The following is a 14,940-nucleotide window of genomic DNA, read 5'->3' on the forward strand; positions in this document are numbered from 1 at the left end:
CAGTGTAATAAGAAAATATCTAATTGAAATGGTAGCTTACTGTTGGGTCAGAGTGCAATACCACAGTTTATTTATTTACCACGTGCTCCAAAATAGAGAATTTTCCAGTTTCCAAGAACTGAATTTTCGGCTTTCTGTGTGGCTAAATCCCATGGAGCTGGAGAACTGTTCAAGGAAAGGAAGGGGGAAAAGTATTTATTACAAGAGGTTTAATTCTGCATTCTCTTTAAATTCTCACAATGCGGAAAAAGGGCTAATGATAACCTACACAGCCTGGAAACTAGTTAATAACACGCCTTTCATCCAAAAGAACTGATATAACAGGTTGTATAGGCTCTGAGCCGATACTGTTAAATCCTTGCTTGGCTTGCATGTGGTGTTGAGGACAGTAGGACTTTGTTACTATCACAGATGGTGAGTAAATTAACATCCTTTACCTCCAACCAGAGGGCACGTCAAGGTTTCCTAGGAAGGTGATTCTTGGTAACTAAATGCTTCAATATTGATCGGTGGGGCCAGGCCGCCACTGTAACATTGATGAAATAATTCACTGAAATGGCGATAGGGTGTGGATTTTTTGCAATGCACATCTTATCTGCTGGAAGCACTGTAATTATTGTGTGTAAACCGGGGGAACAAATTGCCAATTTAAGCATTTTACAGCCGTTCCTCTTCTTGGGAGTCAGCGGACCTAATCCACACACTCTCACACAGACACTGTGGTTATTTCTGCTCCTTCAGGCCCAGCTCTTAGTCAGTGCAGCTCACTGAGAGACCATTATTCACTTGCTTATCTCTTTTTTCCCATCTGCCCTGAACATTTGTATTTGTATTTAGAAACTGGGAAAAATACCAGATTTTGCCTTTGCAGCCACTGTTGAAAACATTCAGAGAAACATGCCTCAATATTATTATTATTAGCAGTAGTATTAGTAGTTGTAATAATAATAGTAGTAGTAGTTTTAGTATTATACATGTATTTATTTATTTTATTATTAATTTGCTTGATGCCCTCATTTAAGGCCTCTTACACGGGTTACAAATACTTTTTTTTCTCAAGCTACTCTCTTCCTTTTGCTTTCCACCCGACAGTCCCGTAACGAAGACTTTGAACCAGCAGACAGAAGCTGCAGGTAGCCATGTAGGCCTGACTGTGGCAACCATCCTGTACAAGCTCAGCACAGTCCCGCAGCTCCCCACAGACACAGACTCGAGTGACGTGGGGCTCTGAGAAGAAAACCAAGGGTCCCAGTGACTCAGCGGCCAAAGCTATTTTTAAACCGGTTTTAACATGCACCGCCTCAAAACACATCTACTACACTCTTATCCCTTATTTCCAAGTTCAACCATTTTTTCCTTGCTGCTGCTCTCAACTTGAAACCGCTCAAGCTTGCGGTGTGTCCGCATACTTAATACTTAAAGCTATGACACCCACATGACATCAATATTAGCTTTTGTTTAATTTGTTTTTGTTTGGATGTTTAGATCTTCAAAGAAGTATAATATTACTGCTAAACTTGCGATAGGCCGTCACAAGCAAATGAACACATCCAGTTGTACAGCTTAAATCCAGTTTTATTTGAGATTCTCTTAGGCTTCAGATGTAATTCATGTATTTATTTTAAGGGCTTAACAAATAAAGACATGGACAGACCAGAGCTAATGGAAAATCAAAAATGCTTTAGAGTCAGACAGGTATTACACAAACATCTTATTTGTGAAACACTGGAAACACTAGTTAGTGCCTTTAAGGTCCACTAAGATTAACTACATTGTCTGCCAAGAATCATGAGTGTATGACACTCGTTTTATTTTGTATACAAATTGTAATCTATTTCGATTTCCTCAGTGCTTTTCTGAAGATAATCGGATGTTGAATATTTCTACTGAAGCATGGAAAATGCCTTTTAGATTTTAGATTTGCTCACCAAAACAATATATTGTGGATCTGGCAGTCAGAAAACTTGACTGAATTTTTGAATGCTGAAAATGTATGCTAATTGTAACATTTAAACTACATGTGAATTCAAATTCAGTGTCATTTTCAATGTGCATTATGTTCTTCTCATTAGCTTGGTGGTAAGTGTGTCCTAAATATGACCCTTAGTTAAATGTTGATGTTGAATAAGGAGAACATGTACCCGAACACAACCCCTACATAAAAATATCTACTCTGCCTGAAGGAATAGCTGGTCACTATTTGTATTTAGTTTTGAATCAAACCCTGATACAGGCCAGTACTTTGTAAGCTCACATTTTCAAAGTCAAACTTTTTGTCTGCCAGATTCTCCTACCCTTGCCTTGCCTTGAATCTTTTAAATCTGAAAGGTTTCTTTCTAAGCTTCAGCAGACGCTTTAATCAGATAGAACAAGAAAAACATACATTAATGAATTAATCTGTGGTATCGCTACTTATAGTTGAACAGCTGTGTGGGTTTTAAAGTGATAAAACAGAGCAATCCAACCGTGGAAATAATCATAAACTGCTGGTTATCAGACGTTTTCCAAGACACTCCTCAACTGATAAGCCTTTCAGAATGTATTCAACAATAAATAAATACATAAAGCATTAGAACTATGTAAGGCCCAACATCAAGCTGTTAAGTTGTTGTTGGACAGACAGCAATGTTAAACAGCTGTAATGGGAAGCCACCCATGTTATTATTATTACTCAGCAGACACTCTTATCCAGGGTGACTTACAATTGTTACAAGATATCACATTTTACCTCTTTATACAGCTGGGCATTTACAGCAATCTAGGTAAAGTAGCTTGCTCAAGGGTACAACAGCAGTGCCCCCACCTGGGATTGAACCCACAACCCTCTGCTCCAGTGTCCAGAGCACTAACTAATACTCCACTCTACTGCACACCAAATGAAAGAACGAATTGATTGCATGTTGTAGCACTTTGCATTTGGCACGCTGATGGGTCCAGCATCAATCACCACAGACAAGGACAAGGAAAAGCGATCTGTCAGCCAATGAAGAATTAAACATGGTTAAGAGACAACTTGTACGTTTTTCATAGTCTTTTATTTGCAGCTGAAGAGGCGTAAGGTGGGGCAGAAACCTTATTTATCTTGTAGTGCATATCAGCCTCTTATTTATTTTTTTCCTCTCACAGTTATAAAGCTGTTGTAGAGTCATATGCATGACAAAAACTAAAGAATCCTATCCTTTCAGAAACATAATATGTCTCCCTTCCTGAAGACTATCAGCAGTAAAATATACCCTTTAAAAAATATATATGTAAAAATAAATAAACCTGATTTGTTATCCCAAATAATAGTTAATTTCTTGCACATGCATTTCTGGATGAAATCTACAGTCCAAAGATTTGTAAATAGGCACATGTTTGTGGGGTTTGTCTTTGTGTGTTGAGAATATGTTGAGTTTTCAAGATTAATTTTCTCTTATTTTCTTATTTTTCTCCATATATACATACATACACACACACTCATATATATGCTTTTCTGTTCCAAGGGAATAGGACATCAAAGATCAAAGTGCATGGCTGAAAGATAATTTAATATTCCATTAAAGAGGTCTTCCCTCCTGTTAGTCTTTCACTGACAGAGAGGACAGAAGAACTCCATTATCGCTGGCTTCTTTCCACATGGCGTCATGCCGTCTTATCCCAGACAGCACATGTTCTGGCATTTCAGAGAGCGTCATGGTCTATCCCTAGAGAAGCAGAAGGTGTAACGTCCAAGTTGCCCCTATTTCTACTTTCACTCTATTTTCTGTTTAAACACAATGACACTTCTTTTCCGCAAACATTATAGGTCACTGAATTGTTTGACATGAAAAATACATTTCCCCCATAATTCAGGCACTTTGTTTCTTCCCCTGGGTCAAACCAACATCCACTCACACCAAAGCAACAGCTTGAACCAGCAAATCTAAAACACTTTCAAGTCTGTCGCCTTTAGCAAGTCTGCAAAAAATAATCAAATTCAGAACAAGCTTTTAAATCAGACACTTCCAGGAGTACAATACATTTACATATTAATTCATATTCATTATTTTCTGATCAGGGGTGGCAGCCCCCCAACCCTCCCAACCTACGCCACTACTTTTATGCCATACAAATATGTGTTTGCGGTGCTGTCTGCTATGTAAAATACCCTCCTACTACCAAAGACAATTGTTACATTTTTACTACCTGGTGAACTCCACAGTTATTTTCTTGAGGGTATGTATGTTTACCATGCGTATGACTTCTTGGTCTTATCCAAAGAATGACACTAGTGGAAATTTGCATTTACCTGCTTTAACTCGAGTTTTGTTATGTGGACTGTAGGCACTTTTCTACTCTTTTTTTGTAAAGAGAATTTCTGATGCTGCACCAAACATATGTGCTGACTAAACAGAAATGAAGAAGAAAGTACAATCTATCCTTAAGCACAGAATACAAACCTGAATAATTAAGGTGGTAAAATGTTTCATCATACCAAGAAAAAAGGCCCCCCAAGATCAGATCCACTTATTGACATTATTGGCCAATGTATCTTGTGACTTGAAAGCAATACATTCTCTGAACTTAGAGGTTAAAACATGCATCCCTAAGTGCTACATTTTCTCCTGTGCAATAATATTGAAAATGTCACCATGTATCAGCTCAGCCCCTCAGCACACAGTCATTTACAGCCAACAACTGACTACAACTTACAAAGTACAAGCCCTTCTGGGCATCTGAGCATAATTCAAGATATGGAGATAGAAGACATTAAGGAACCCAGGTCTCTGTTGGACAGCTCTTATGCATAAATTATAGCTACAGCTACAGTAATGAAAGCATTAGTTATACATGCGTCTTCGGGTTCCTGTTACAGTTCGGAGTTGATGAATGATCACGCCCCTTACATGGTTATTGTCTGCTTTGTATTTAACATACATCTCTTCCTGGTTTTGCCTTTGTGCTCCAAATATACTTTGCTTAAATTCAGACAGTTCACCTAGACTAAATTTGAATGCCTTTATGGTGGCTTGGTTGCACATTGCTATGCATAGTTTTCAACAACAACGACAAAAAACACTGCAAGTGGATGGCTCAAACCATTATTTTGGGGGAAAAAAGCTGGTATAGGTGAAGGAAAAATGCAAAGCTGTTATATACCATCTTCACCCTTAGCAATCATTTGTATCTACAGAACTCCTAGCACCAAAGCACAGAAAAGGAGCAGCAAAGAAGGGAAGAAGTTGAAAACAAGGCAAGGATATTAAAGAAGTTTAAATGAGAACAGTTGCAACTTTCAAGGTGCAGACTTTTCACATTGCGTATCGTATTCTTGGCTTGAAAGTCCGGTTACCCAAGTGAAAGAGAGGCTCTGGCATCCATGTTGAGAAGTGAAGCCAGTAGACCCCAGGAGCTTGAGGTCTGTTTCCTGGCTTGACTTCTCTCACTGGAGTTCAGTCTTACTAGTCACCCATCCACTCAGTTTTCTAGATTCACAAATCATTCCACATCCATGAAAACCCAAAACAGTTAATCTTGTCTCTGAGCTACTCTCATCGCTCAGAGCATACAGGCAATGTGAACCCAACGGCCAAACCCCTACGCATTGCTCTTCAAGGGGTCCTGTCCTAGCCCTGGCATCAACAGTGAGAAATGTACTGTTAAGGTTAAAGGCCCTGAAATGTGTTTATGTTCATGAAAGAGCAGGGGGACGCTGTGCTATAGAACATTCGCTGATGTAACGCAGATCTGTGTAACACTGCACCGTAATGGCAGTAACAAGCCTAACACAAAAGATGAAGGCAGGAGTTTTTGCAAAATGAGACAATAGGAAGATTAAAGGAGATGGAGGCAGATTAAGGGTTTAAATCAGGAGCCTGATCCGAGAGAGGCAGTATAGCAGGTTTTATAACATCAGTGTCATGACAAATAATCTTATGTTAAATTCACTAATTTTTCAGAAGCACAAGTTGGCAAGGTTATTTTGGAAAACGATATAGGTAGCATTATGAAAAAAAAGTCTGAAAGGATGCTTTAGAAGATGAATGATTTATTATCCCATTATAAAAGCACAGGAGTGAAGATTTTGTTGCATATGAAATTCATCTGGTTTAGCGTTTCTACTTAATAGCTTCAAATTAATATTGGTGATGTTATTGAAAATGGAGTCAAATATAATTGGTCTTGCGTACACTCCAACGGATGTATTATGCATTCATGATATTAAAATATGACAGAAGTTAAGAAACATCTTTGAAAAATGTTTTCATGGGAGAACTTAACTTTCCAGTCATTATTTGGCTCCAGTATGTAACATAAATAATTCACACAAAAAAAGGGAAAACATAAATAAAATAAAAAAATAAGATAGGAATATTTAAGTATCATGCTCAAAATATAAAAATATGCATATTATAGGGTGAAACTAACAATCTGTAGGGTTTGTAGCCGACCTATATGTTAATATACACTAACCACACACATCATTGCGTCTATTTATTCAATCACAGCTCAGTGAGAATGAGAAATGGTGGTGAATGGGAAGGCACTGTTGCCTTCTGGGAATGGGGCTGTAGATTCCTGATTTCGATCAATACCTTTATCTGGTCAGGTAGGTGTTATCATCACTGAAAAGGAGATCTTTCTCCCAGAAATTCTTAAAAGTAATTGATTGTAGCCTCTTTAACTGACACCATGTCAAAAGGAGAACAGATTGTGCACCTTAAGGTCCGGAGGTGAGATCATCGATAACGCCCATTCACACCAGCAGCAGAAATAAAACACCTTTTTATGCATGCAGTAAGACTTGAAGAACATAAAGACTTGTAGTGCTAAAGTGAATAAAGGTGGACTTGGGAAGAATTATTTCCCATATGGGAATTCAAGCTTACTCTTCAGTGTCAGCAGATAAAATTACACGTTACACTGAATATGCACATTAAGTGATTGCAGAATCAGGATGGCAAATATGAACCACATTTATGTCAGTATATGTTCTGTATATCCAATTATGGACCCTCGTTGTTGTGATTATTATAGAACAAGGTGACTGAGGTTAAGTACAAAAGCCATTAGCCTCGATGTGGTTACAGTCCAAGAGTAAAATATAACTAACTGTATTGGCTAGTAGCTTGTGCGTTTAAATTGATATCCAGTTTCTAGAACGTCGAGTTGCATTCACCTGAAAAATATGTTTCACGATTAATTGAAATTTGAATTAGCACCACTAGACTGTCAGTGTGCTTTAACTGTGGAAATCTGCGAACATTCAGTCTACATTTAAATTGTTGTCTTTAATGGCATAGCCAGACTTGTGGCACCATAACCTTATAGTAAAGACAAATCCCAAGGCTTAAAAAAAACTTGAACACAATTGGTTTTGTTGTTTTAATAGTACCCTCTACAAGGCAACAAGCTGATAAATGACAGGGAACCACTAGGAACTTGTATACTGTCTCTGTTATTCTGGATTTCTTTGTGTGGGTTATGTACGCTGATTGCAATAGTGCCTGGGTACAATATATATCATGTATAATAACGGCATCTATGTCTTTCCAGGCTATTACGCATTGGAATAAGATTTAGAAAACTTCTGAGGTGATGGAGAAGGGGAAAATAAAAAATAAAACTACAAATTAAATACACTCACAGCTCTATTACTGAGATATTCAGAAATTCTGTTCCCAATGGGGTTGCATGGGGGTTCAAGTTTTAATATTAAAACCTCTCATGTTTACATAACTATTGGTAAGAAAACTCATACATCATTCATTTTCTGATTTTAGATGTTCTTTTCCAAGCCCCGTTTTCTAGTTGTCTGGCTTTAGGACTAATTTTGCAACATAAGTGGAGCATGGATGCTTATGCACTATTTTCAATGCACCCCAGTGTTACCTCTTTTCCTGATGTGTGACCTTCACTCTCACCCAGCCCCAGCAACCCTGCCCCCAAACAGCTGCAGGGTCTTCTGGTTTTGAATCCAGCTGAGCTGCGAATTAGTTCATTATGTACTAAAGTAGGACACATTTACATATTTTCCAGGTCTCTGCTCATTGACCTTTTCCAGCTACCTGTACAACCTTCAGAATTGTGTCTCTCCAGGACCAGGGCTGCAGACTCCGGCTCTAACACAACTGGGCTGCTCAGACACTTTGTTGAAACCAGCTGTCACTCCCAATGGTGAATCATTCTGGAACAATGTCTCATGATCCATTATGATATTCTTGGCTGCTTTCTATTGACATTTTAGTGTTTACCTCAGGTTCACAATCAAGCAACTAGCATAATTAAACCCCTGTTAATTGCACTATTTGGGATATTAGCTGTTCTTTTTATAAAGCAATTTTCCATGCTCAGTCCTGGGTTGCACGGATACCCTGCTTTAGACGTATTATTGTCAAAGAAATGTAACCAACAGAACTCAATTGAACCTCAATTTATAAAAAAAAACTAAATATGACCTCTTATTACTTAAACTGAGCTGACCATATTTTTAGTTAAGTAGTTACAATGTACTCTATAGGCTGGTTTCACAGACACAAATTATCTCTAATCATGGACTACCCAATGTTATTTTAGGTAGAGGCAAGGTCTGTGAAACCAGCCATGAAACAGTGAACTTAGCTCCCTAGGAACACAAGCTTTCAAAAGAGAAAATGGGTTCAGTCTAGCTTTGCCCCAAGGTCTATTGTTCTTAATAACAATGTCAGGAACATTTGAGAGTTAGTTACTAGTCTTTTTTTCATTCATGCTGGAATAGCACAGGCAAAGTCAGACAGTCACAGGCGGACATATAAGATCGGCAGAAAATTCTCTGATAGACCATTTGACTATGTTTGAAATCCACCTGCAGGGAAATAAAATAATAATAATTTAAAAAATCAGCTGACTCTCGACCTTCAGTTATTTGATCAGCATATTAAGACTGCATCTAATGGATCTCTTTACATCCCCGCCCCCCGAGAGTAAGACCCAGAATGGCCATGTTCTTGACTCCGTACGTCTAAATTAAACGTTTTCTTGTGTATAGGAAGCTCTATCAATATTCCTCCAGCAAGTCAATGCTGGACACCTAGGAGAGACAGACAGCGGTTCTGAGAGTTAATCCAACTCTGAGTTGCCCTGTAAAGGTGCAGTGGAATTAAAAGCGTCTTTAAGGGATGTCTGGAAACACTGGGCCTGTATACATGAGGACTGAACCAGCAAGTTTTCAGGAGTATTTTTGTAAAGGGATGCCTAAGGGGAGCCTATTTTCAGAGCATCAGATAGGTATGCCTTGGATTCATTTCTCAGGTAAGACATTGTATTTTGATACTTCCATTGCAAAACTACACACTTTGACTCCATACTACATAAATCCTTGCTTTGTATACACATTAGCTAGAAAGACTGTGCATCCCTGGGCATAGTTTTCCGAATGGATCCTGTCTTTGCTGTAGGAAGGTTAGGAAGGATGAACAAAACACGAAGCAATCATAAAAATACTTTATGCAGCTTAAAAATATCGCCAGGGATTAGCGTATTTCTTTTATTTATTTTTTACTTTCCACCCCCCTCCCTCTCCCCACATCCAAGCACGCTATTGTGCTTTGTGTATTTTTAATTTATTTAATGGATTAAAATGTTTTGCTCATTATCATTTTGCCAAAAAAGAGGCCAACCACATAGCCTGTAACATCTCCATCATCTACTATGCATTAGATCTCATTCTTTTCAGAAATCTATAGCATGGATAGACTGAAATGACACCTTAAACCCGGCACGGGCTTTCAGCATTTGATCAGAATACAAAGTGGTGCCATAGAAATGTTACCGAGCAATATACTCATCCTTTTTCATAAAATTCACCACTCTGAAAGACCAGCTACTATAGCCAATTAAATGGATAGGGTCAAACATACTCTCTCGTAACACACAGCAGAACCAAGGCCACTTATAGACCACCAAAACCCAAATTTGAGCTGGGAAAAAGCTTTTAGTTTCAGGGCAGTGAAGTCTTGGAATTCCTTGCCAGAAAATGCAAAACAAAACCATCTTTGGTTTCTGGTGGTTTCAGATTAAATGTTCCATATAATTCAACATCAGTATCTGGCCTATGGCGTTACATTTGTCCATTCGCTTGATTGTAGGTAGTCTCATTCAAGTCTATGAATATATTGTAGATGTGTCTCAGTACATGAGTGTAACGGAGGTGTTTTCACTCTTCAGTCTTCTGAAAGTTTATTTGACTAAAACTGTTCTGATCTCCTGTGATGCCATGGTGGAGCATTCAAATTAGAATGTACATTGCAACGTCACAAACAGGGGACACAATGTTTTAGCCCACCTGAGATACACTGCAATTAAAATACAACAAGCGCAGACTGAATTGTTACTACAGGCAAGGTCACATAACCTAGTTCTCCTTCTGCTGCTGTTGTCAGTGTGCCCAATGCTATGCGCTGGAGGTTCAGATTTGTGTTATAAAAACTCATCTGAAGGCATAGAAGACTTCACCAGTACTTCACAGCTGTATCATTGAACAGCAGCTCAGAACTTTGTAAAGCCACAAAGCATACATTAGACCTGGCAAACACAACTCCTTTTGTGTCTTACTGGCATTAGCACAATGGACAGGCACGGGGAAAAATGTGCAAGAACAAAGATTGCAGTCAATGTCGTTATGGACATAAACCGAAGCACCCAGGCGCCATAACCTAGAGGCACTGACAGCCTTCAGCACGAAGACAGAGAATATCTCCAAAGGGACCAACGTGGTGTTACATTATTAATGTATATCCATTCAATTTTATGGAAAATCTGAAGGTATCAGAGACTAATACCTTCTCCATAATTTAGGTTTCAGGCTTAATATTTAATGTCTCTCCCTGGATGGGTAACTAGCATCATTTCACTGGGAACACTAATGTACATTTCTGTTGGTCAGATATTTGTCTTTCTTCCTTTCTTCTGCATTAATTCAATACTAACCCCTTCGGCATTTGAATATAAATAAGACGACTTCTTTTTTCTATTATTCTCAAAGGCTCGAAGACAATGCAAAACATTTAGTATTGTGCGGTTTGCTATCAGGTTGGATTCAAATTATGTAATGAAAAACAAAAAAACAACTAGAAAACAATGTTTATCCGAGCCTGTGTTGTGGCTATAATATTGTAACAACTGAATTTCCCTTTGGATTTTTTCATTTCAATGCAATGCAATGTAACTACCAGAGAGTTGCTTTATTGATTTATCAGGAAAACAATCAATCTGCACGTAACTATACAAAACTGCTGCAATTACCAAGCCATTTCATGGGAAATTATTTAAATTAAATCATATTAAATGTTATTACTAATTCAGAAACTCAAGTAAGCTTAGGCAAGGGATGTCAAAGTCTGGGTGCATAAACACAGACCAGAACGGAAGTAGAAAGAGCGAACAGAATGGATTCAACACATTGCGTGTAGGGATAAAGGGCGTAAGTAAACTGGTAACATAAGAAAAGGCTTTACTATTCAATGTTCTTAAGCTGTAACATTTTTTAAACAATTAATATATTTCACTCAATTTTTCTCAATATACCACTGCTCCTTGAGAAGATTGCTCAGAGCACCACTGAAATAATCCACTCTAGAACTGATAAAGGCAAACAGATAAGTAAGGTAAGACTGAAATAATCATGATTTGAATGTGAGGCTTCTGAATAGGTAAGAATTTGTGACTTCCTAAGAGAAGAGCATGGTATTTTATTATCAGGTTTCTCCCCCTGCAGTATTGCTTTATGTGCTTTATGGCACATAAAATTCTCTTTTTACGGAGAATGGAAATAAAGCAGGGGAAAGTTAAGCATTGACTCCTCGTTTCACCTTCAGTTTAATTAGCTGACGTCCATCTTCACTCTCCAATTACCATTTTTTTGCTGACAGACTTGAGACTTCAAATCTTGTCAACTGAAGAAAAGCCAAAATCAGTGTAATTACTTAAAAAAACTCAAAACACAGAAGTAATGTACGCAAGTAATGTATATCAGGTTTGACTCGGAGAGGTAAACAATTCCTGATCCTTCAAACTGAACAAAATGACACACACCCCGACAGAGAGACAGACAACTGGAGATTTTTAAAAATACATTTAATATTTATAAAAACCTAATCATGGATCAGCAATCACTCATTAGACAAAAGCAGACAGTTATTCTGATGAAGGTACATGCAGACAGCAGGTCTCAAAACACCGATGGTGAGTTATTTGATCTGTGGAGCCCCCTGTATCAGTTAATCTGTAGATGGCTTGGCCCCTCTTTCTCTCATGAGAAAATGTAACCATGACTCATGTTGTTAATTGTGCAGTAAACAGCTCCACTGTGAAGATGTTTGCTCATTGTACAAATCTGCAATTTTGTTCTTATATATAAGGTTTTATGTAGGGTATGGAAATATAACAGGTAATCAGTACTTCATGTAATGGTTGATTATAACTATATGATCTTTACTTTGGTTTGGTACTCTGTATTATACAAATTTGGGAAATTAAACAGGATAAAACACTGTTCAAGACGACTCAACAGTCTGTAGATCAAAACTACGAAGGACAGTGATATTTTATTCGTATTAATACTGTAGACTGTAACAATAACAATGTGTTCCAATGAGGTATGTATTTAGTACTTAATCTTGTAACAATAACAACTTTTTTAAAGTAAGTTTAATATATATCCCATTCATTGAAGGGAAACACACACAAATCAAAGGCCCCAACTCTCCACGCAGGGCACTACCGAAATCCAAGAACAATCAGTGAGAAACGCAAACACTTTCTGTGGATGCATTGTGTACATTAGCATTTTACACAAATTAAAAGGTAGGTAAGACATTGTAAAACAGGATAACCAATAGTAACACAAAGCTGTGTATGTAGTTAAATAAGTCGAGTGTTTTTGGCAGGATATAAAAAAAACAGAGAACAACCCCTGAATAACACTGCCTTTTTAGACAGCACTGAGTTTGTGTGGCAGAATAGATTGGATCGAGTACCCTGTGTGCCGATCATTCTCAAAGTCATCAACGGGACATAATATGAGCTGACATGGTTTCTGCTCAGTGTCTGCCACAGCACAAAGTATACACCAGTGGAAAATTTCACTGGATCAGGTGGAAAGTTTAAATAATATATCATGATTTTTGGAGGTCAATTCATAACAGCCTTGATTTGTTGTTACCTGAGACATACTTTTGGAAATGTGTACAACAGCCAAATTTATGTATTTATTTATTTTAAATATGAGATCAAAAGTGGGCCATTTACACAGGATATCTTAGATTCCCAAGTTCCTAATCATACAAAAAGCCAAATTAACTACATAAAACAGATGTAATTATAAAACTTACCTTCATCAAGTTCATGACTTAACTTGATTGAAGACAGCATTTTATACTATTATTTAAAAACATGTCTACTATCCAACTAATTAACTAAATAAATACATCAATACAATAACAATGACTTCTGTCTCAGTTTCCACATTTCTTTTCATATTATGAATTGTTTTCTTTAGCTCTGCATTGAACTATTTAAATACAGGCCATACAATGAATCTGAAGAGCTACATTGGAAGCTACTGAGAAGTTAATCTCTCATAGAGTGCTGAAGATCAAGTAAACTAGACAGAAGTCACTTTTAATACATTTTGGGTGGCTCTAAGAAATAGAGCATGTGTATTAAACTGCATTGAACATATTTAAGATATTTAAATAAATATAAAACTAGCTTTTTTTTTTAAGGAACATAATTTGTGACTGGCTTTTGTGGAGGAATAATTTCCAACTTTCCAGCATTTATCTTTTCAGTGAAATGCAACAGCATGATTCAGAACTATCTTTCAACATACATAATGCTTGGTGTTAGGGACCCCTGAGAGGATATATTCTTGGATCAGAGGACCAGACTGGGGTTAAAACAATGGTCGTAAATGAAATGAAAGTTGCTGGTCATCAGTTTTCTTGTAGCTAAAGATTATCCATATTTTGGACGTCCCTCCTGTCCATAGTAACACACTTGCAGCAAGATGGCGATGTCGATACAGATCTGCGTGGCACCACACAGCCAGAATTGGGTCGGACTCTCATTGACAACAAAGTAAGTTGTCTTAAACACATCCCCGACCGTCCACAGCAACACCATCTTCACACTGAAAAACACAAAAGCAGACCAACAACAAATTATTCAGCTCGGTAAGTCATAGCTCGTTTATCTTAGACTTTTTATTTTTCTGAGAATCTCTTTCCATACTACTTTAGTCCTGTCTGTATATTTTGTATTCAAAGTCCAGGTTTCACAACCGCACAGTAATATAGGCAGCACATATTGTTCAAGGGCCTTCCTTTTTAAGGCACAAAAGTAGCTTACCCTTCAAAATAATTTGGAAATCTTCCAAATGATGATTGTGGACCTTCTGTTGTCAGCTGATTTTGAAACACAGGGTTTCTTTTACATACATTTGGCAGCACAGAGATGTTTTCTAGCTTGTTGTGGCTTTCAGGTACAACATACAAATAGTTATACGAGTGAAGAACACAAAGCAATTTATTTATTGGGTGGCAACCTATTAAAAGATGTTCTGCCCGAGACAGGTGTACAGTTTGAAACACCCATTTGTCCTCTGCTTCTGAAAAGACTACTTATGTGCTTTTCTCAGTATAAAGAAGTCAGGATTCAATAGTTGCTTCACTCTGGCAAATAAAAGCAGCAGTGGTCTGAAAAATGTCAGTCATTAATTGAATAATTATGCCCTGATGAATGATAAGTGTGGGGTTCCTTACAAAGCCACCAAAGGCTATTTGACTGTTACAAATATTCATGCTTACAGCCTCCTTGAAAACATTATTAGCTAGACATATAGTTTTTTGCCCCCTACAGCAAGAGAATGTCTTTCAAGAATAGGTTTAGTGAATGTATTAACTATTAAAGTCACCTCCTCGTAATGGGAAGGAATCTAAT

The 14,940-nt window shown here is 37.6% G+C and overlaps 1 protein-coding gene across 2 annotated transcripts in view; it reads right to left on the minus strand.

Annotated features, from left to right (window-relative positions):
* Positions 1–12,058: 12,058 nt before the first annotated feature.
* LOC136759130 (solute carrier family 66 member 2) overlaps positions 12,059–14,940 on the minus strand; it is a 46,308-nt gene continuing 43,426 nt past the window's right edge. For both annotated transcript variants that reach the window (XM_066713987.1, XM_066713988.1), the window contains exon 5: positions 12,059–14,131. In XM_066713987.1, coding sequence (XP_066570084.1) covers positions 13,957–14,131 — 175 coding nt within the window. In that variant the 3' untranslated portion in view covers positions 12,059–13,956. The remainder of the gene's footprint in view (positions 14,132–14,940) is intronic.

This window comes from Amia ocellicauda, chromosome 9 (genome assembly GCF_036373705.1).
Source record: "Amia ocellicauda isolate fAmiCal2 chromosome 9, fAmiCal2.hap1, whole genome shotgun sequence".
Classification (NCBI taxonomy): domain Eukaryota; kingdom Metazoa; phylum Chordata; class Actinopteri; order Amiiformes; family Amiidae; genus Amia; species Amia ocellicauda.